Source organism: Lacerta agilis, chromosome 8, assembly GCF_009819535.1.
Source record: "Lacerta agilis isolate rLacAgi1 chromosome 8, rLacAgi1.pri, whole genome shotgun sequence".
NCBI lineage: Eukaryota > Metazoa > Chordata > Lepidosauria > Squamata > Lacertidae > Lacerta > Lacerta agilis.
This window is the reverse complement of record NC_046319.1, coordinates 63,100,880-63,124,088: the sequence shown is the minus strand read 5'-3', so window position 1 is coordinate 63,124,088 and position 23,209 is coordinate 63,100,880. Positions and strand designations below refer to the sequence as shown.

At 44.3% G+C, this 23,209-nt stretch overlaps 1 protein-coding gene across 1 annotated transcript in view; it reads left to right on the top strand.

The window, feature by feature from the left end:
- The first annotated feature begins 3,921 nt into the window (after positions 1 to 3,921).
- Positions 3,922 to 23,209, top strand: part of OPRD1 (opioid receptor delta 1) — a 40,773-nt gene continuing 21,485 nt past the window's right edge. Inside the window, exon 1 of the mRNA XM_033157908.1 lies at positions 3,922 to 4,484. Coding sequence (XP_033013799.1) covers positions 4,258 to 4,484 — 227 coding nt within the window. The 5' untranslated portion in view covers positions 3,922 to 4,257. The remainder of the gene's footprint in view (positions 4,485 to 23,209) is intronic.

Sequence of the window (23,209 nt, the reverse complement as noted above, 5' to 3'; positions counted from 1 at the left end):
GCCTGATTTGGGCAAATGGGGCACTGCTCCACCAAGCTCAGTTTACCTCCAGCCTGCCCTTATCTGCCTGCCTCCTTGCTTAGATCCAGTCCTATTGGTGGCACTGCTTGCCGGATTCCTCCTCCTTAGTTCTCAGTTGCCTTTGTAGAACTCATCAGAAACCTAGAATTAGTTGGCTGTGAGTGTCAGTGGCTTGGGCTCCACCTACTGTCCGTCTTATTGCCTTTGGCTGCAGCAGCAGCAGCCACTGGAAACAAGCAAAATTCTTTAGCGCTACCCCTGGAACTTCTCACTACTTGGAACTGGAAAAATGCAAAGTGATGCTTTGGGGGGGGGGGACAAAACAAGACAAAACATCCAGCTATGCAGCAAGCTTTTGAGTGGGACAGAACTCTTCTTCGGGGAAGAAATGCCAGCTTTAGGTGAAGTTCAGATGCTACTACTTCACCTTTCCCTGCATTTCTGATATCTGGGCTGTGAGCACCGTTGTAACCAACATTGCATTATCCATTCACAAGTATAAGCAGACTTCAGGGAGACCCAAGATTTGCAGAAAAAGCAAAAGGATTTAAGAGGGGGGGGGAATCTAAGGAAGAGAAAGAAAGCACCCCCCATAGCCCAATGTGCATGCTCGGTGGGCATGGAATGCCAGCTTATTCTTGAGGGAGGAAGAAAACTGGGGGGATAGTGGATTGAAGTGTCTAGAAAAGCAGCATTCCTGAAAAGCAGCATTCCACGCTGGCTGCATCATTTTGTTGCAAATCCCATTTGTGATAGATTGCAGGTGCAATCTTTCATGCATGCAAACAGCAGCAACAGTGTGAAAAACAAAACAATGAACAGGAAAACCCCAAATGTATACTATTTTATATTTCTCTTGGGCTGTGTGATTGTAGGCCTGTTTCCTCAGAAGTACATCACATCAAGCTCAATGGGGCTTTCCCCCATGTGCCTTAAGCATTGCTGCTTTAATTATGGCAGGGTTGAGAGACAAGCGGTCCTCCAGTTGTGGTGAGAGTCCAGCTCCCATTAGTCGTAGCCAGCTTGGCCCATGACCAGGGGTGATGGGAGTTGCAGTACAGCAAAAGCTAGAGGGCCTCAGTTTCCTTATCCCTAAATTATGGGATGGCAATATGCTTGAGAGGCAAGTGTACAGACATGATTGCTGCTGACAGACAAACAGCCAGACAGACAGACAGGGAAAGTAGAAGATAGGATTTTGGTAATAAGGGATTTAAAAAATAAAATAAAATATTTTTTTAAGTGAATTACTAAACTACGAATGTAAAAGAAGCCTTCCTGAAAATGCTCTGGCTGTGTACACATTATCGGCTTAAAATGTTGCTAGGTTCTTCTTTTTCTCAATTCAGTTTGATGCTGACTTGAGGGGAAATGCACCAAAATGCAGTATTTCATAAAGAAGAGAAGAAGAGTTTGGATCGGATATCCCGCTTTATCACTACCCGAAGGAGTCTCAAAGTGGCTAACATTCTCCTTTCCCTTCCTCCCCCACAACAAACACTCTGTGAGGTGAATGGGGCTGAGAGACTTCAAAGAAGTGTGACTAGCCCAAGGTCACCCAGCAGCTGCATGTGGAGGAGCGGAGACACGAACCCGGTTCCCCAGATTACGAGTCTACCGCTCTTAACCACTACGCCACACTGGCTAGATATGGATTGTGGTTAACGTGCACACTGCTTACCAAACCAGTGGTGGGAGTGCATTGGATGCAGAGTAAACGGACATGTATACACAGCCTCTGTCAAGAGGTAAACACTGATGAAAGTTTGATTCCATTTCCTCATCTTCCTAATTCAGACAATTTCTTTATTCCTGAATGTGGGTGTTAATGGAGGGGAGCTGGGTGATCATCCCTGATGCATCTTGGGAGCCCCCTGTGGCATGGTGGAGCATAGGCCTGTCATGGTACTTAATCAAACAGATGTAGCTTGGCAAGAAATAGAAAGGTGGGGAGGTGTGTGTATGTGTGTGTCTGTCTGTTTGTGTGTGTGTGTGTGTGTGTGTGTGTGTGAGAGAGAGAGAGAGAGAGAGAGAGAGAGAGAGAGAGAGAGAGAGAGAGAACACAACAAGAAGAATTATAACAGGATTTAATAAATAAATAAAAAATAAGCAGTTGGGTGTCATTGTGGAAGACTTTAAGATGCAATCAGTTGCATGGTATAAATCTGCTTTGAAGCTCTGGGTTCCAATTTTCATCCCTTGGTAGAATATCTGGAGGCCTAAACTGCTTCTTTTCTATTAGCAAGGGTGGCAGGAGGGTTGGGAATCATGCATACTTCTTCGCATTTGCTTCCTGGTTTTATCTTGTTTAATGTTGAAGAGGTGGTCTCTAATCTAATACACACAGATATTTCATATTCTCCATAGATGAGGATATGAATTCAGTTACATAACTTGCTGGGAATTATAAAACAGAACTCTTCTTGTGCAAGATCTAAGGGCTGTCCTTGATTAAAATATTACCCAGTTATCAATAGGACTGATTTGGAGAAGGAGAGGGGGAGACAGGCAATTTTTTGAGAGACCAGGGTGTTCTACTAACAATGCATCAAGAAGATCTGGGTTCAAATTCCCACCCAGTTGCAAAGCTTACAAAGTGTTATTGGACCTGTCCCTGTCTCTCAGCCTAACTCTGGGATTGTTATGAGGATACAGTTGGGTGGGGTGGGGGGAGAACTATGTATGCTGCCCTGAGCTATTTGGAGGAAGTGTAGGGTTTTTAAATTATTCTTATTATTTAAATCATATAGATGTAAGGATTTTGGTTTTGGTTTTAAAAAAAACATGTAGAAGAGGAGTTGAGATTAAAAAGAGGATGCTCAGGAAGGAAGCCAACAGACCCATATTTTATGCAAAGAGAAAGCACTAATGCAATTAAGTAGTGGAAATATGTTTACAGATAAAATGACTGCCATTTTTTTTTAATGGAAAGCACACAAGCCTCTTTCTTTGTAACTACAGTATTGGAAGATAAGGTCTGTCTGGTGCTTTTAAAACCTCTATAGAAGGAATCTGTTCAGGCACAAAGCTATTGAACTGGACAGTGTTTAAAGTTGTTGTTTGGAGCTATTATTATTATTATTATTATTATTATTATTATTATTATTATTATGACTGATAGACACCCCATGCCAAAGTGACTGTTTAAAATATGCTAAATTATCCTGTGTAGGAAGCCTACTTATCTTGAGTCAGACCATTGATCCAGCTGACTCAGTGACGGCTGCACTCGCTGGCAACTGCTCCACAGGGTTGCAGACAAGAGTCTTTCTTCTCCAGCCCTACTGGGAGATGCCAGGGACTGAGCCTTCTGCCCGCATTGCATGTGCTCTATACCACTGAGCTGTAATAAGGGGGAAAGAATTCTAAAGCTCGAGGGCTGCCGTGGACAATGCCTCTCTGGGTGCTTTTGCTATTCCGACGTTGTGTGCTTAATGCTAACCAAGCCCACTGCTTCTGGTGGAACATAGTGGCTGTTTCTTCCATCTATAGTTAGCCTTTAAAAGAAAGAAAATAAAGTGGTTGTTTTGCTTGGATGTTCCACGATAAATTCACTGGAAACCTTCTCCAACCCTCTCCCCCCCCCCCCATTCAAATGCAGTTAAACATCTCTAATAGATGCCTCCATTGTTAACTTCTATTAGCGATCTCTAATGATATCAGTGTAGCTCCCTAAGAAACACACGTTAGGCAGGGGCACCGCATTTCAATGGCAGCTGAGAGCAATGTGTAAAATTGCTCTCCCCACCAATCCTTAAAGGGTTTTGATGGGCAGCCCCCTCCCTTTAGTCTGCAGCCCCATACGTCGTTCCCGACGTCCATGAGAGATGTCAGATATCCCCTCCTTTAAAAAAAAAAAGAGAGAGAAGGGGGGGGGAGAAGAGAGAAAGAAATCACAACCATTAGGAGAGCTTGCAGATTCACGGTTTCTCGTGCTCAGATGCTCGGCAGCAGACCACGGAGGGAGGGAGTGCAGTGCTGTGTTTGTAACAGTATTTGCAGAAAGACTAGAGGAGATGTCAGACCTTACTGGCTAGCATAATTGCTACTGAGAGAGCCCGTCTTTACCTTGGTAGGCAACTCCCCACCTCACCCCCTGGTTAAGTTTTAGGTTTATTTCGATGCGCTTCGCTTATTTCAGCACCACCAGGACGGGACAGCTCCCAGGAAGCCTTTAAAGTACTGTATTCCCCGTCTGCCCGGCCTCGGGGTGGGATCCAGAAGCTCCCGGCAGAGATGGAGCCTTCCACCTTTCCCGGTGCTGAACCCTACCCCGATTTCCCTTACAACAGCACCTTTCAAGACTTCGGGTCGACTTCTCTCACGACGTCCAACGCCACGAGTCAGTCCCCGATCAAGAACACGACTTCAATCATCATCGCCATCGCCATCACTGCCCTGTATTCAGTCGTCTGCGTGGTGGGGCTTTTGGGGAACATCCTGGTCATGTACGGCATTGTCAGGTAAGGGCAGGATAGCCGGGATCTAGGGGGCTTATCCCTAGATGCTTCCACGGGAAAGTCCTATGCACGTCCCCACTTGGGTAGGCGCCCCAAGGAATATACTTAGAGACAGCGAGGATAGCAAGAGGTTATGCTGTGTATTGTGTAGGATGATCAGTAGTACTGTATGTGGCACTAACTTGGAGAGAAAAGTGTGTGCATGTGTGCGTGTCTGGGGAAGAAACATCACGTGCATGTTCACTGAACGATGTGTAATACAACCATAAAGATAAGTGGGCGGAGAGAGAATGTATGGGATAATGCAGATTGTGCCTGGGAGAGAATGTAGCATGTTGCATTAAGCACACCCTCACCTAAGAAATCCAGGTCTTTTCGGATTGGCTGAGGACCCTACCTTGCCTCTGCATTAAGCAATATATTACTATATGGAAGGGGGCAGAGCAGCAGGATATTAGAACGTGGGGATTACTTTCAGCTTCAGGAGACAGTTTTGTCTTCCAGCGCAATCCTAGGCACATCAGCTTAGAAGCTGAATTCAGTGGGGCTTGCATACTAAGCATAGGATCGCAGGCTTAATGTGTGCACTTGTGAATGCAAAACAACAAGAGGACCATATGTTATTATGGGGTTTGGGGACAGACAATTGCAGTTCATTGCATGGGACTTTGATTTTATGTGTGGGCTCTATGATTCTGTCCATGCTGTGGATGTTATATGTGGGTGCATTTGAGTAGAGGGGGGCATTTCATAACAGGAAATGCATTGCCTTTCTAATGAAGTAGCTTCTAATCAGAGAGACCAGCTGCACAATGAATACTAGATATATTGATCTGAGTGTTTGTGAACTAGGCGTGGGGGAACATGATTTAGTTCTTTCACATTGACCACATGTGCCTGCATGCAAGAGTGCCAACTCTGATTTCATTGCAGTCTGAGTATACGTACACAATGTGTGTATCGTGCATGTATAAGCACCTACTTATCTTGAACATGGCATGTTCCTTTGACTCTAGGATTGGTTCATAATAAATGAAATTGGAAGTGTTTTTTTTATATGCGTCTTTTGTGGTTAAATTGCTTTGGGATGCTTCAAGGGAAGCGATTCATAAATGAAATGAATAAGCAATGCAGTCTTTTTTATTGTAGGGAGACATTTACAGCAGCAGGTGCCTCTTGTTGAAGTGGCAGGGGTAACCATACTCAGCAGGACTATCCATGAAATCACAATCTTATGTAATAAATTCTGCCACTGGATCAACAGAATGAATTTTGCTCCTTCCTTAAATGCTTACTCTGTGCCATCAAAATGCTTCCTGTCTAATAAATATGGGAAACTGTCTTGTACACAAAAGCAAATCATTGCTCCATCCAGCCCGGTATTTTAATTTTCAGTGGAGGTAATTAGGGGAGCACAAGCAATGATGCTTAGGGTAATGGTGAGAGCTTTGCTCTCAAAATTGTGTTTTGCATTAACTGTTTTCTAGCATCACTTGTGCTCATATATAGCCTCCATGAAAGCAAGTTTCTCAGGTGTTAAGGGGTTTGGGCAAACAAGAGAGTGACTCATAGTGGCTTTTTATTTCAAGGTACTTGTTTTGCAACACATGTGTACATCTTCACAGACCCGCATTCCATGAAAATCATGGTTAGTTGGGGATTGCAGAGAAGAACACTCATTCTAGTGTTCATAGAGTCATGGAATTGTAGAGTTGGGGGGGGACACTGAGGGTTATCTAGCTCAACTAGCAACTAGCAACACAGGAATCTCAACTAGATAATACATGACAGATGGTCATCCAACCTCTGCTTAAAAAACCTCCAAGCAAGGAGAGTCCACCACCTCCCAAGGGAGTCTATTCCACTGTTGAACAACCCTTACCACCAGAAAGTTCTTCCTGATGCTTAGAATCTCTTTTCTTGTAACTTGAATCTATTGGTCCTACCCTTTGGAGCAAGAGAAAACAAGCTTCTTCCCTTTCCTATGTGACAGCCCTACAGATATTTAAAGATGGCTATCATATCTCCTCTTAGTCCCCTCTTTTCCAGGCTAAACATATCCTACTCCTTCAGCCATTCCTCTTAATGCTTGGTTTGCAGACCCTTGATCATCCTGGTCATCTTCCTCTGCACATGTTCCAGCTTGTCAGTGTCCTTCTTAAATTGTGGCACCCAGAACTACACACAGCATTGCAGGTGTGGTCTGACCAAGACAGAATAGAGCAGTACTATTACTTCCCTTGATCTGCATACTATACCTGTGTTGTTTTTCTATGTTGTTTTTCTGAGTCATGCTTTGTGTAGAATATCCAAGATTGTAGGCAGAAGTGATCTGTACTCATGCATACAACAATCTAAAAGACAGAGAGAGGGAGTCATCCTTAGTTTCACATCCTCCCTCTGTATTTGGCAAAAGTGGAAGCTCTGGCAAGGCTACAAGGTTCCTGGAGTCAGAGGATTTTGAACTTTGCATAACAAGGTCATCAAATTCTGTCGTTAGAAAATGCAAATTCTACTTAGGAAATTAAATTTCCCCCCAAAAATGTTGCATATGTGTTTCCAAACTCCCAAAATCGCCTGGCAATGTGTGACCAGTGGTGGTTACTGAGGTGAGATAGCAGAGTATCTGTGGCACAAGTACAACTTGGAGCCCTTACAAGAGGGGTGGGGAGCTGAAGTGCCAAAGTTTTCCCACTCCTATTTAGGTTTACTGGCTTTCCCATTCCAAGAATGTTGCTTTGGGATGGGACAGAGGTGCAAGTTTAAGAACCAGTGGGTGGAAATTGCAGGGACACATATTCTAGCTAGACATTAGGAGACACTTCCTAATGTTAAGAGTTGTTTCGCAGTGAAACAGAAGCGGTGAGTTCTTCTTCACTGATGGGATTTAAGCAGAAGCTGGGCAGTCATCTGTCAGGGATGCTGTCATTGCAGCCGGGGGGTGGGGGCTGGCTCATCAGGGCAAATGGGGCACTGCTCCACCAACCTCAGCCAACCCCCACTTCTTGCCTTCAACAGTCCAGGGGTGGCTGTGGCTCAGTGTTGCCCTTGTAGAATTCAGCAGAGAGGAGGATGTGGAGCGGCACTACAGTTGTTTGGCCTGCCTGTGCTTGGCTCTGACTCCATCCACTGTTGGTCTCCCTGCCTTCAGCACTACCAGTCCCAATGGGCACAAGCCACCACTGGTTGCAGACTGTGCTGCAGATCCTGTGTGGAGCAAGTGAACTTCACGGGATTTTCTGAACATCTAAATGTCAAGCTGGCCTGCATGGATTTTCTTTAATTCCCATATGACATTTTGCTCTCCATGTGAAGGAAGATGTTTCTTTACTGGTTTTCAAAAAGAAAAGAGAGAGAGAGAGAGAGAGAGAGAGAGAGAGAGAGAGAGAGAGAGAGAACAATTCTCATATTCTTATGCAGGCAATACATAAGGTTTCCTCCAGGTTTCCTAAAGTAACTAGCACATAAACAGATACAAAAAGCAATGCATACAGATGTATAAAAATGCTCATGTAGTAATACTTGAAAAACGATGGTGGAAAAGAATAACATAACTCTTGACTCTTTATTGTTGTAAGTGTAATATACTTCTTTGGCATATAATTAGTCAGAGTTTTTTATTTTTAAAAAATGAAACAAATTCTGGCAATTGAGGTATAAGTGGTGTGAGAGGCAGTCTATAAATATATATTTTGAAGTGTACAGTAGCTACCAGAGCTATACACACAGGGTTCCATAACTCTTTGCGTTTTCTGCCTTTATTTGAAGACAGAGAAATTCCAGTGAATTTCTCCAGAGGGTGTGGAAATTCTCCAACTGTTCCTTGGGGATGGGGCTCACCATTATCATCATCAGCAGCAGCAGCATCAAAGTTTTAATTGTTTTCTGCTGCAAGTGCCAGAACAGCCTTAGGAATAGAGGAAGCTGCCTACACCACCTGCCCATCTAACTCAATATTGCCAACACTGAGCGGCAGCCAATCTCAGGGGTTTCAGGCAGAGAACATTCCCAGCTCTACTGGAGATGCTGAGGATTGAACCTTCTGCATGTAAAGCAGATGCCCGGCCACTCAGCTGTGGGCTTGGCAGCACTGCCACCATTTTGCATCCTGCACTATGGCCCAGACCTAGTATTCTTCCAGGGTAGTGCTGGGTGGAACAGTTGGTGGAATGGCAGCAACTAACCTCCGTCTCCCCCATGAATGGCAGAGAGTATTCAGATTGGGAGTGAAATTCTGCAAATTGTCTTTCTTTTCCTAGTTGAATGAGAAAATCGTGGAAAAATTTTCAGGTGTAGGGCAGGGAAGGGCAAAGTACCCTGTGACAATTTGGCTCTGCTCTCATCAAAACCCCTGCTGGAAAAGCTGCACAAGTCGGAAAGCCATGGTTAATCTGTATATGATGATCAGAACTGGCAAATGTAATCCTGAGCATGTTGAGAATTGTAACAAATCCCCTCCTGCGGAGTCAGCTTTCTCAACAGCAGCAGAATGACAGAGATCCCAGTTGCTGCGGAGGAGCACAAATGATTTCTTTTTAAAACCACCAGGGAGACAACCAGAAAGGATTTTATATACTCTTCAGACATAATATTTTTAATTGAGTTTGAGTTTTGGAGTGCTGCGCACATTTAGAGTTGCCTAGTAACTACGAGAGCTAATTGGGAGCTAGGGATAGTGTCTGGTGGCTTCATCCCATAGGTTCCCTGTTCTTCAACCAGCAATGGGTCATGACTTACAATTGGATCCAGTGCTTGGAGTCAGCAAAGTGAGGCATCTGCTGAGGCCCACATCCAAGTAGAAGACCACTAGTCAATCCCAAGAGTTCCAGTTACCAGAACATAAGAAGCTGCATTATGCTGAATCAAATCACTGGTCCATCAATATCTCTATTGTCTACACTGAGTGGCTCTCCAGGCCTTCAGGCAGGGGACATTCCTAGCTCTACCTGGAGATGCTAGGGATTGAACCTGGGTCACTCTGCATGCAAAGTAGCTGATCTACCACTGAGCTATGACCCTTCTCCTAGGTGGAATGAGAGGATGAGCTTCTGCTCTCTCTTTCTCTGGGCAGTGGTATAGATTGATCCTGGAAGGATGAAGCCACCTTAAAATCCTTGAAGAACAGGCGTGATAGAGATGGAAACATAAATTAAGAAGGTTTTGCCCAAGGGAATACACCCCTCAACAAGACAATGCATTCTTCACCCCTGGCCTACAGCAATGAATCCCACAGGTAACTTGTGCATTTCTTGGAGTTTTTAATTTTGCAAACTTGTCAGACAATAGCACTGATTAACAGTGCCACTTCTAGCCAGTCAAAACCATTGGTTGACATTTACTTCCCTTTGCAATCTCCACATCATTCACAATTTTCACAGCTCTCTGCCCTGGCATGCCCAGCTTGCGTCTTTCCCAAGTGAAACATTGGCAGCTGCTTAATGCAGGCGTGGGGAAACTTTGGCTCAGAACTACAGCTCCCATCAGCCCAAGTAAGCACGGACAATGCCAGGGTTTATAGGAGTTGTAGTTCAGCAACATCTGGAGGGCCGAAGGCTCCCCACGTCTGGCTTAAGCCTTTCTTTGTAAGGAAGATGCTGATCGTTCCTTGTAAGCAAGATATGATCCTTTCTGCTGGGCATTTTGTGTGCACGCATCTTCTGCAGCTCTCTCACAACATTTTAAAAATGCGGTAATCCCAACAGCACAGAGTGTTCTGCAAACACTCTTAGCCTCTATAATGGAGCTGCAAGGCCTGCTGTTTTCTTTTAAGTTCTTTTCCCAACAGAGTGACATTTTCCTTTTTTACAGTTGCAGCGCATGAAGCTGAAAACTTTCACTGGCAGCCTGGTCAACCAAAGCTTCTGTCATCTCCTGGGGATTACTCTGATGGTCTCTTTGATAAATATAAACAGTAGCCTATGTTGAGAGAGAGAGAGAGAGAGAGAGAGAGAGAGAGAGAGAGAGAGAGAGAGAGAGAGAAGTGTTCCCACCACTTTATTCTTCAGTGAACAAACACACAGTATTATTTGAAGGGGGTTTATTCCATGGAAACAGAAAAAAAACACCTGTCCAAGAGCCTTGATCAGCCAAGGTTCCCAGGTGTCCATTTACCAGTGGAGGCTGGCCTGTCAGGACAAATGGGGACACTGCCCCACCAACCTCTTTCTGCCCTTCATCAGCCTCCACCTGCCTGCCTTCTTACTTCCATCCAGTTTGGGGACTCATAGCTGTCAACTTTCCCTTTTTTGCAGGAAATTCCCTTATTCCAGCGCCGTTTCCCACTGCAAAAAAAGGGAAGGTTGACAGGCTATGGCCGTTTCCCAATGCAAGAAAAAGGAAGGCTGACAGGTCGGGGTATAGCACTGAATGTCAGCTGTTTTCCTTCCAGAAGCCAGCTAGAATCATCATCTCTTTAAGATATCTGCATAGGTCGGTTTCTTCCCCCACCCTACAAATTCCATCCCTGCTCTGAAATCAATGGGACTTTCCGTTTTAGCAGGGGAAATCTGTGAGCCTCTGGAGCCCAGCACAGAACCCAGTTCTTTCTGCCTTTAACACAGGGATAAGGAACTGGAGACCCTCCAGAAGTTGCTGGACTACAACTCCCATCACCCCTTGCTGCTGACCATGCAGGTTGGGGCTGATGGGAGCTGGAATCCAACAACATCTGTAGAGCCTCACGTTCCCCAACCCTGATGTCTAGGGTGGGGTGAAATGTTTTGTTTTGCTTTTTTAAGGACAGGAATTATATAACTGCCCCATATCTTGCTTCCTGCTCCTTTGCTGATGCCTCTGCTCTTTCAGGGTCATTTTCTTCAGTTTTTCCCAAGTGCCAGTTCTATCCTTTGAAATGCCAATTTCACACATTTACAGTCTCAGTGGTTCTAAATTGTGCCAGCTGTTATCTTTTCCCACCCCTTAGGCTAGCTGACTAACGTTTAGCACAGAATGTCTGAGCTTCTGATTTCAAAGCACGTCATAGATAGGATTCTCCTTTTATACATATAGTGAAACTAGGGCACAGAGTAGTTAAGCTAGCAAGATGTGTGTGCATGCAGTGCGTGGCAGATCTGGGTTCAAATCCTTGATAAGACATGAAGCTCACTGGGTGGCCTGTGCAACTTACCAGCTCTCGGCGTTACCTGGGGATAAAAGGAAATAGGTCTGTAAGTGCTTCCTTGAACTATGTGCAGGATCATGGGAGAGAAACATCTGCAGTATCTCAGAACTACGAATGGGGGGAGAAATTTGATTTTGCTTGCATTTGAATGACAAACTACCTCTTTCACACATTTTAAAGCAATATGTGAATGGAAACAAAATTATCATTGGGGAATTAGTGGAAATGGTATATAAAATGCATTATATTAGGGGAAATCATTTGCAAAAATAGTATACTGTTATGAGATGGGGGGGGTGTTCCCAAAACCTGTGTGTGTGTGTGTGTGTGTGTGTGTGTGTGTGTAATACATGAACAAGCCCGCCAAACTAGTTCCATTGTCTATGTAATGGCTTTTCCTGGCTAGTTAAGTACCATGATTATCACACACCAAGCTCCCTGCCAGCATAGGTTCCACCCCTCCAGGCAAACCATTTCTGGTGGTCATTGCAGAAAGGGATAGGGACATAGGAAGTGGCCATATACTGGGGTCAGACCCACCTGGAGTGGGACACTTGTAACCTTGTGCCTAATTCCATGGAGCCCCAAACAGAGGGCAATTGAAGTAAGAAGAGAAGCCATGTGCAAGTGGAAGGAGGCAAAGGAGGGAGGGAGGGGAGGGGAGAGAGAGAGAGAGAGAGAGAGCTCATTGGTACTAAACATTTAAAGCAGTGTCATACCACTTTAAACAACCATTGCTTCCCCCAAAGAATTCTGGGAACTGTAGTTTGTTAAGGGTGCTGTTAAAAGGGAACTCTTTTCTACCCCTTCCTGGAAATGGCAAGGATTGAACCAGGGATTTCTTGCATACAAAACAAGAGTGTGCTGTGCTCACTGGGCCATGGCTCTCCTCCAGGGCATGGCCACGCTCTTTGCCATAATCTTGCTTCCCACCCACCATCCATGTCAAGCTCACTGGTTGATAGTTACCTGGGTCTTCTGCCCCCCCCCCCTTTTAGGAAGATGGGGACATTTGCTCACCTCCAGTCTGCAAGGACCTCACCTGTTCTCCAAGATCATAGACAAAGGATGTGAGATTATATCCGCAGGAACTTACTTCTGAGTAGACTTTCAATGCGTTGCTTTGCATAAGACCCAACACCTCTTTCCTCCAGTAGCCACATTGAAAAGAAGACAAGGCTTCTGCACTTTAGTTGCATAGAAGAGTGTTCCTGAATCTGTCTCCTCTCCTTCCTAAGTCTGTGGTTTTAGACCTGTTTACATTGGAAAGAGCCCCACTGGACTCAGCGAGTCATTGCCAGAGTCTTTATCAAATTTCCTTCCAAGAGGTCTGCATACCAGGGCAGAGAGAGTTTGGTCAAAATCATCTATGCCCTGAGGAACTTGATGATGGACTATGGAAATGTGATCTTCATGGGGCTGCCTTTGAAAATGGCTCAGGTACCACAGTCAGTTCAGAACACATCTTCTGGTTGTTCCCTGACTCAGCTGCGAACCCTTAGGAAGTGTTTGTGGGAAGTCAAGAAAGACCTCCAAAGAAAACCACTCCCCCCCCCACTACCACCCATTCTGTCCAGAGCACCCATATTCACTGATAAATGAAGAATGAAGTGCACATCTATGAAGTGAACAGAGGTTAGTGACCAAAACAGTTACCACTTAGAGGCTGTTCCAGAACCCTTGCTTTCCAGGAAGCCTGAAAAGATGACAAATGTTAGCCTAAGTCTAAGCAGGGTGGTACACTAAAAGGCAATCCACAAGTCCTCTCTGTCCTGCTGTTTTCCTCCAGGGAAAATGGCTCTTTAGCACTCAATCAGAGCAAACGGCAATTTGGGTTTTCTCCAGATTGACATTTGCTCCAATTCAGCACTAAAGAGTGGGTTTCCCCTGGGACAGGAGCAGGGCAAGCAGGAAACCGCTCAGACCCTTGCTTCCTAGGCATGGACAAGTGGGAGTGTGGATGAGCCCTAAGCCCTGTGTTTAGGTATGCACAGCACAACAACCCACAGGGTAGGGGGGATTTAGCCAGCACAACTGAATTTTACATTTTAGCCTATCCCAATTCTCTTTATTCACCTTTCCTATCTTCCTTCCTTCTTTCCTTCCTTCTTTTCTTCTTTTGCTATCACACTTAGAACATAGCAACCAAATCGCAAGGTCTTTCTGGCTTGGCTTTGGCTGCGAACGAAATCGGCAGTGACTCACCAGAGGAAAATAAAACCCACCCTATAAAATGCTGCCTCTATTGAGGCTGTAAACAACCTTGCCTGCTTGGTAGTTGAGCACTTATTAAACTTCTCTCTGGTCTAGCTCCCAGAGGGGACTTCCATCCAGGACCAGAATTTTATTAGGAAAGATTAATCTTGCTGGTGCTATGTATGGCACAGTGGCCGGGTGCAATGGGAGTTCGCCTTTATTTACCAAGGTTACAGGTTTGAGTTTTACTACTTCTCAAAAGGTAGTAAATGGCTCTTCTAAGCACATCAAATTTATGTACTGTAACAAAGGGCAGTCAACCTGTGGCCCTCAGTCACTTTTTATGTGGCCCTCGTAACAACAGCCCTCTAGAAGTGATTGGGTCAGACCTCTGGCGAGAGTGATCTTTTGCCCCGCCTGCCCCCCCCAGTAGCTTGATGATTGTGGAGGAAAGGGGGAAAGGGCGGGAGGGAGGGAGAGAGAGAGGGAGAGAGAGATGGGGTATGGGAAAAAAGAGAAAAGCAGTTGGCCCAGCTAAAGATCGGCAAATCTGTCAGTTTTGGTTTCTCTCATTTTCTCATCTTTCCACTCATAAGTTAGTTCTCCAGATTTTCACACCAGTTTATAATTAGTATTAAAAAAAAAGTCATCATGAGAATTCTTCAGCAGTTTTATGCAAACATCTCCCAAAAATCTTTGTGTGTGTGTGTGTGTTTGTGTGTGTGTGTGTGTGTGAGAGAGAGAGAGAGAGAGAGAGAGCAATTTGGTCTAATATACATATTTATGTGAAGTGGTTTCCTCTAAACTAATGTATTTTGGTGCACATTTTACCTTAGAATATGCATTTTGTATACATTGTTCGGCTGATAAACTGCACTGCTTAGGAAAGTGTCAATTAGGCAGGTCCACCTTTAAATGAGAATGGAACTCGACTTCTCCCCATCCTGAGGCCCAAGCCACTTTTGGTTCTGGCTCCACACACCACTTGCTTTGGCCAATATACATCCTTCAGCAGATTTGCTCTGATGGAATGTTTGTAGCTTGTTTTCTTTATCTTCAAGATAAACATGGCATCAGAAGGGGGTCTTTTAAAGATGGGCTTGTGAGAGCTTCCGGATGCATCACTAGGGATGTGGCCTCATGAAATGGGCTTGGCAAAATGGCAGTACCTTTTAGCCTTCAGATCCACATCTGTTAAATGGGGTTACCAATAATTTGCCTCACTGAATAGAATGCAGATGAAAACCATTTGGAAAACTGAAGTTATGCTTCAGGAAAAAAAACTGTCAGTAACACCAAGATGGGAGCCAGTATGATATAGTGGTTAAAGTGTTGCAGTAGGAGCTAGGGCAGTGGTGGCGAACCTATGGCACGCGTGCCAGACTTAGCACGCAGAGCCCTCACTGCTGGCACGTGCGCCATGGGCCCATCGGTTGTTGTTGTTTTTTCCCCAGACTACAGCTTGTATCCGCTCTTGAAACCCGGAATTGTTTTGTTGTTGTTGTTGTTGTTGTTGTTGTTGTTTTGCTGGTTGCTGGAGATTGTATTCAGCGATTGGTCTGTTTTTCAATTTGCTGCGTCAGTAGCTGTTTCTGATTGGGCATAACAGAGTTCGGTTTTTTTAACCCTTATTGTGCTGTTGTTGTTTTTTGGGCGCTTTGGCAGACGACGATGTCGGTGCTGCATGTTAGATCCAGCAAAGGTATTATTAGTCATTTATTTCTGTTCTCTCTCTCCCCCCAAAAGCTCAGCAGTTTTGGGGCAACCCCCCACCACCAGATGGGGCGTTGTGTGTGTGTGCAAAATGGAGCCACAACCTCCAGGGCGCGCATTTTCCCATGGGGAGCCTCCGCTGTGGGTGGGGAGGGCGCAGCGCTATGCACACGCTCAGAAGCGCGCTGCCGCTTGGTGAGCCTCCCGAGAGTTCCGAGCAGCCGCCTTCCTCCTGCTGCTGCTGCAAGGTTGAGGCTTTGGCTGGGGCCAATGGGAGTGGAGTCAGAAGTGGAGTGGAGGCTTCACGCTCCCCAGCTGAGCTGCCCGATCCTACTCCTACTTGCCTGCAAGCAGGAGCAGGGTGGGGATCTCTCAGCTGGGAAGCGCGAAACCTCCACTTCTGAGAGATCCCTGCCTTCACTCCTGCTTGCACACAAGTAGGAGTGGGATCAGGCAGCTCAGCTGAGGAGCGCCTGGCTGCCTTCAGCTTGGTGCAGGGGGCAGGGGCTCTCAGATGCAGCTTCCGGGCTGCCTCCACCTTCACCAACCTCAGCAACTATTCAGCCTGACTGCCTTCACAGGGATCTGATGCGGAGGTGGGGGCTCCTTTAAACTTCTCCCTTGAGGAGAGTGCAGCCACGAACCCCTCAATGGAAAGTGTGACGGAGTCTGCACCTCCCCTGCTGAGCAGCCTAGATGCAGCTCCTGTTCTCGTGCAGGCAGCAATGCTCCCTAGCAGAGCAGCCCAATCCCACTCCTACTTGCCTGCAAGCCGGAGCAGGCTGGGGTGTGTGTGTGTGTGTGTGGCTGCGACATCCCTTGCCTGCTTGCTTGCCACCCAGCCCGCCTTCCCTCACTCTGAAAACGGAAGCGTGGCACTCAAAATGGAAGTTATACTAAGAACAGAACACGTTGCGCTTCCGAAAAAAGTTTGAAAACCGGATCACTCATTTTCAGGTTTGAAGTGTTCGGGTTCCTAGTACTGTAGTTCGAGAACTAAGCTGTTCCAAAACCGAGGTTCCACTGTATTGCTCCTCTCTCTCTCCACATGGATGCGCCAACCTCCTCTTCTAAACTAAAACCTCAGTATTCAGGTTAAATTGCCTTGTTGGCACTTTGCGATAAATAAGTGGGTTTTGGGTTGCAGTTTGGGCACTCGATCTCTAAAAGGTTCGCCATCACTGAGCTAGGGGGTCAGAAGTCGAAATTCCACTTGGCCATAAAGCTCTCTGGGTGACCTTGGACCAGTCTCTGACTCAGCCTAACCAACCTCACGGGATTTTTGTGAGGATAAAATGAGGATCAGGGAGAACCGTGTAACCGGTATGCCATCTTGAGCTCTTTGGAGCAAAGGTCAACTATAAATGGAGTGTTAAATAGATTTATAAGAGATGTAATTGGATTGTTATGGCTAGTTTACCTAAAGATGTTTTAACTGTTTTCAGATGTTTTAGAAGGCTTTTTTAAAAAGTGTGTGTGTTTGGCATCCTGGGCTCCTTTAGCAGGAATGTTGGGATTTAAATTCAATTAAAAATCTCCAGAGACTGCTGATTCAGGCTGACAGACTTCCAACCATGTGGTTCAGTATGAAAATAATGGCTAGTCTCTTAGAAGGTTGATGAATATGCCAAGCTGCCTTATCCAGCATCAGACCAGGGGATTACCTAGCCCTGTATTGTTTACTCTGACTGGCAGCAACTCTTTGAGCTCTCAGCCAGAGGCCTTTCATTTCCCCTGCTACCCAATCCTTTTAAAATGCCGGACAATGAAGGTGGGGTCTTCCTTTTGCATGCAACAGATGTGTTCTACTGCTTTTTGATGCCTATTCCATCACCTTTGTGGTTTGTAAACATGCCACAAAGTTGGAGAATGTGGGCAGAAGTCTTTACATCTGCCTAGATAGTAGTGAGAGGAACTATAGAGACCGTGGCAATCACACTGGGAAACTACAGAGTGGGACTACTGTGTCTTTCACTGTGTTTCTCTATGAAGCTCTGAAATCTATACCATCAAAGATGGCATTGCTATTGTTCCTATACCTAAACCATGCTATTGTTCCTGTAATCATTTCCCCCAGTCACATCTGCACCACACTTTTAAAGTGCTTTAGGCTCCCTTAACAGCCTAAGGGCTAAATGGCTTTCCCCCAAAGAACTCTGGGAACTGTAGTTTGCTAAGATTGTTGAGAGTTATCAGGAGCTCCAATTCGCCTCACAGAGTTACAAGTTCTAGAGTTCCCTGGGAAGAAGGACCGGTTGTTAAAGAACTCTGGAAATTGTAGCTCTGTGTGGGGAATAGGAATCTCCTAACTACTCTCAGCATCCATAACAAACTACAGTTCCCAGGACTCTTGGGGGGGAGGCCATGCCTGTTAAAGTGGTATAAGAGTCCTTTAAATGTATGGTGTGGATGTGGCCCTAGGATTTGCCAAGAGAGACCGACCGATCAAATGTCACTGTTCTTGCCAAAGTTGTGGACTTCCAGCCCTGATTCACTCCATGAATATATAAACATGTATCAGAGTTTGAAGTGAGTTCCTATCCCAATATTGTTTATTATTTAAGGTTTATCCTCCAGTCCATTTCAGTCCATTTCATGTGCATCTCATATATCCGTGGGAGGAGAGAAAGCAAAGAATATGGTATTGACAGCAGAATTCATCTGGAACCTCAGGTTTCATTTTTGAAACGGCTCATTTCTAGCCCTTATGATGAATGATGCTTTTTGAAACCACAGAAGCCAGAGAGCCTCGGTGTCGTGTGTGCCTCCTTGCCCTTCCTCATTACCAGCAAAACCGGAATAAATTATGCAAAATAAACATAAATTATGCAAATGTGCATATTTCCCCACTGCACATTTGCAGACAATGTCTTTCTGCACGGCGCCACAATGCATTTACCAAACTCCAACAGGTATAAGACGGCTTCCTATTACCACAAGAACCTCAGGGCAAAAATCTGCCATTGTTAAAGCTTCTATAAGACTCATGCAGCTGAGAGAGGTCACTCACTTTTATTTACCAGCCCTACTGATATCCAAATGGAGAGCTTACCTGTCAAGGCTACAGGAGCTGCCCTGAGGGACCCAGCACATATCACTCTCAACACTGCTCTAGTCAAGGAGGCCCATCCCATTATTCCACCCGAGGCAAAATGGGAAGATGTTGACCTGTGCTCCTACCAAAACCTCACTTCCCAGGGTTGTGCAGCTGCAGCGGGGGCTTTTGAGTTCCAGCAAGATCTGACGAGAGCCCCGCAAGATTTCAACAGAACCTGGGAGCCACCTCTACTGCTGGTTCTCCTCACTTGTCTGGTGATGGGGGGTCCCACAGTGGTCCCCCTGGGATTTTGCCACCTAAGGCAGCTGCCTGAGTCCCCCTCATGGACAGGCTGGCCCTGGCTCTAGCCTAAGGTGACCTTTGTCATGCACAAAAAAATGTGACAAGTCATACCGTTGGCTGTGAGTCCTAGGATGTACAGTACTATTTAATGGCTTGCTAGCTGTGCCAGTTGCTACATTTGTGTGCACTTGCTACATTTGGAAGGACAGACTGAGTTCTTTCAGAGCCTATTTGACTGGGCAATGTATTCATATATTTGGGTGAGCTGCTCAAAGGCTAGATAAATAATATTATTACTAGTCCCAGCTGGCGGCGTTACTTGTGTTCTGTGCATATATAAATGGTTTTATTTGTCGAGCCACATCTGCCGTGGTCCTCAGAGTCCACTGAGGAAGACCAAGGCTGAAACGCAATTGGGTTCTGTGATGTTTTGTGAGCTGTAGTTGTTCACACTGCTGATGTTGTGTCAGCACAGACTGTTCATTTTTTAATTACTTCGCTGTGGAAATAAGTAGATATTCAGTGTTTGCGTTTAAGTGCCCTTAGATCCCATAAAATTATTTCACATATCAAATTTATTTATGTTAGTTTGTAACGGGATTTCCCCCCCCCCACCAATTTGTTCCCCCCCCCCACCAACCCATTTTAAAAAGTTATTATCGATGCACTTATATGCCACCTTTTTTCTCTAAGGAGCTCGAAATGGAGCACATAGTTTCTCCCCCTGCCCCCATAATTTTATCCTCACAACTATCCTGGGAGATAGTTTAGGGTGAGAGGCAGGTACTGGCCCAAGGCCCCCTCAGTGAGCTTCATGTCTGAGTGGGTATTTGGACCCTGGTCTTCTAGTTCATAGTCCAACACTCTAACCATTACACCACACTGGCTCCACATTTTGCTACTGGAAGCAAAGGGAATGAAGGTGCTCCATCACCACTCCTTGAAGAAAAACTGACAGGGCTGGGGGCAACTGAATCTTACTTGAACCCTGGCAACAGGTACTTGAGGGAGCAAGCTAATTTCTTTGCCTCTAACAGAGGAGCTTGGAGTAGGCCCCTCAAAATCATAGGGCCATGCCAATTGGCCCACACCCATCTTTTCTGACCTGCACGTATCACACATAGCTCTGATCTTCAACTAGGTATGGCTGGCTCTGTCAATTTCTGTTCTCTCACTCTCTAATTCCCCCCCCCCCAGTCTTAAATTCATTTCTCCACATTTTGTTTTTCTAAATTCTCCTGGATAGGAATCAGCATTTTAGTGCACATTCCCCTTTCACACTGTTTTTTTTTGTTGCAATTTTGCCTCACGTACGCATTTTCGCATAACAATTTTCCTGAATATAATGTGGTTTTGGTGTGTCCTTTTCACTAATGTGTGGACTTTTGTTTTTTTTTTTATAGGATTTTATTATTTTCCAATAAAACACCGAAAAACAAAATACAACAACAACACAAGGCATAAAAACAACAATAAAAACAATAACAATAACAATAACAATAAACATAAAGAGAAAAAAGAACATATACATACCTTAACCATTACCTATCTTTATACTTTCCTTGTTACTAACTTCTCAATTTGGGGACTTCCCCCATTCCCTCCACTGTCTTCAAAGTCAAAAACATCTTAAAGGTAGCTTTGTATCTTGTTCATTTAACATTTGCTCAAATTTTCAATATGCTTAACTTTACACAGTCATAAACTTAATCAACAATAAATCTTATCTTAATGTCAAATCTTAACTCCTATTTAACAAATAAATCATTCATACAAAAATTTTCTTTTGCCAGTTTTATCTAATATAACCCTATTAAAGCCTCTAATTTATCTCTGCTCAAATATTCAATTTTGCTGATTTAACTAAATAGTCTTTAAATTTTTTCCACTCTCGTGACACCGTCTCCTCCCTCTGGTCCCGGATTCTGCCGGTCAGTTCTGCGAGTTCCATGTATTCCATCATCTTCATCTGCCATTCTTCCACCGTTGGTATCTCTTCTCCTTTCCATGTTCTTGCCAATAATATTCTAGCTGCTGTTGTGGCATACATAAAAAACACTCTGTCCTGACTGGGTATCTCTTCATTGGTCATGCTCAGAAGAAATGCCTCTGGTTTCTTACAAAAGGTAACTTTCATTACCTTCTTAAGCTCATTATAAATCTTATCCCAGAAAGCATTTACCGCTGGGCACAGCCACCACATATGATAAAAGGTCCTTTCGCATTCTTACATTTCCAGCAAACATCTGACATTTTGGTGTTCATCTTAGCTATCTTAACTGGTGTCAAATACCATCTGTAAACCATTTTCATTATGTTTTCTCTTAAACTATGACAAGCAGTAAATTTAATACCTTTCTGCCACAGTCTCTCCCAGTCATCCATCATAATATTGTATCCCACATCCTTCGCCCAATCTATCATTGACGATTTAACCAGTTCATCTTTAGTATGCCACTCTAGCAGAAGATTATACATTTTGGAAAGGTTTTTGAAATTCGTTTCTATCAGTTCTGTTTCCAGTTTTGATTTTTCAGCTTGGAAACCAACTTTTTTGTCCATTTTAAATGTTTCATACACCTGGTAATAATGCAGCCAGTCGGGGACCTGACTTTTCACTTGGTCATAGCTTTTTAATTTAAATGAGTCCCCTTCCTGCTGCAATATGTCCGTATATCTTAACCAATTTGCAGACATATTCGGTCTCTTATATGCCTTGGCCTCTACTGGAGAAATCCATCTAGGAGTCTTTCTCTCCAACAAATCTTTATATCTAGTCCAAACCTGATATAGGGATTTTCTAATTATATGAGTCTTAAAAGTTCTGTGAATTTTACCCTTGTCATACCAAAGGTATGCATGCCAGCCAAACATATTGTCGTGTCCTTCCAAGTCCAACACGTCTACGTTCTCTAATTTAAACCAATCCTTTAGCCAGCAAAAGGCCGCAGCTTCAAAGTATAATCTTAAATCCGGCAGAGCAAAGCCTCCTCTCTCTTTAGAGTCTGTTAAAATCTTGAATTTAATTCTAGGCTTTTTGCCCTGCCATATAAATTTCGATAGGTCCTTTTGCCATTTCTTAAAGCAGTCTAATTTATCCAAAATTGGTATGGCTTGGAATAAAAACAGCATCCTTGGTAGGACATTCATTTTGACCACTGCTATTCTTCCCATCAACGACAGTTTTAGTCTTGTCCAAATTTCCATATCTTTTTTTATCTCCATCCACAGTTTTTCGTAGTTATCCTTGTACAGGTTCAAATTCTTGTTTGTGAGATTGATACCTAGATATTTTACCGATTTAACAAAATTGAGGCCTGTGGCTTCTTGTATTCTTTGAATCTGTTCTGCGCTCAAATTTTTACCTAAAACTTTGGTTTTCTGCTTATTTAATTTGAAGCCAGCTACAAGTCCAAATTGTTCAATTAATTCCAAAGCTCTGGGGACACTGCTTTCCGGTTCCTGCAGGGATAGCATCAGATCATCTGCGAAGGCGCGTAATTTGTATTCTTTCTCTCCCACTCTGATTCCTTTCGTCTGTTTATCTTTTCGAATCATGTTTAGGAGGACTTCCAGGACCGTAATAAAAAGTAAAGGGGAGATAGGGCACCCTTGCCTTGTTCCTTTCTCAACTTCTATCTCCTCCGATATCACACTGTTTACTATTATTTTTGCTCTTTGTTCCGTATAAATGGCCTTGATGCCATTTAAGAACTTTTCTCCAACTCCCATCTTTTCCAAATTCTTTTTCATGAATGTCCAAGATACTTTATCAAATGCTTTCTCTGCATCAACGAACAATAGTGCCGCATCTGTATTTATGTCTCTCTCCAGTTTTTCTAAAATGTCCACAATAATTCTCGTATTGTTACTTATTTGTCTTCCTGGCAAGAAACCTGCTTGGTCTCTATGTATATAATCTTTCAGCACTCTTTTCAACCTTGTAGCCAAAATGTTTGCAAAAATTTTGTAGTCCACGTTCAAAAGGGATATTGGACGATAATTTTTCATTAGAGTCTTATCCGTATCTGGTTTTGGAATCAGTGTGATAAAGGCTTCTTTCCACGTCTCTGGTGCCCTATCTCCTTCTAATATTTTGTTGCAAATCTCTCTTAACGGCTGCGATAGCCAGTCTTTCAATGTCTTATAATATTTTGCTGTTAATCCATCCGGTCCTGGGGCCTTCCCCATTTGCATGTTGTTTATTGCATCTTCCATCTCTTGTGTCGATATTGGGTGGTTGAGAGTTGTTAATGTGTGGACTTTTGTGCACACTTTCCTTTAGTATATTCATTTTTGTACACCTTACATGGCTGGGGAAGCACTCTGCAAAATTCAGAAATGTGCGAATTTTTGCAC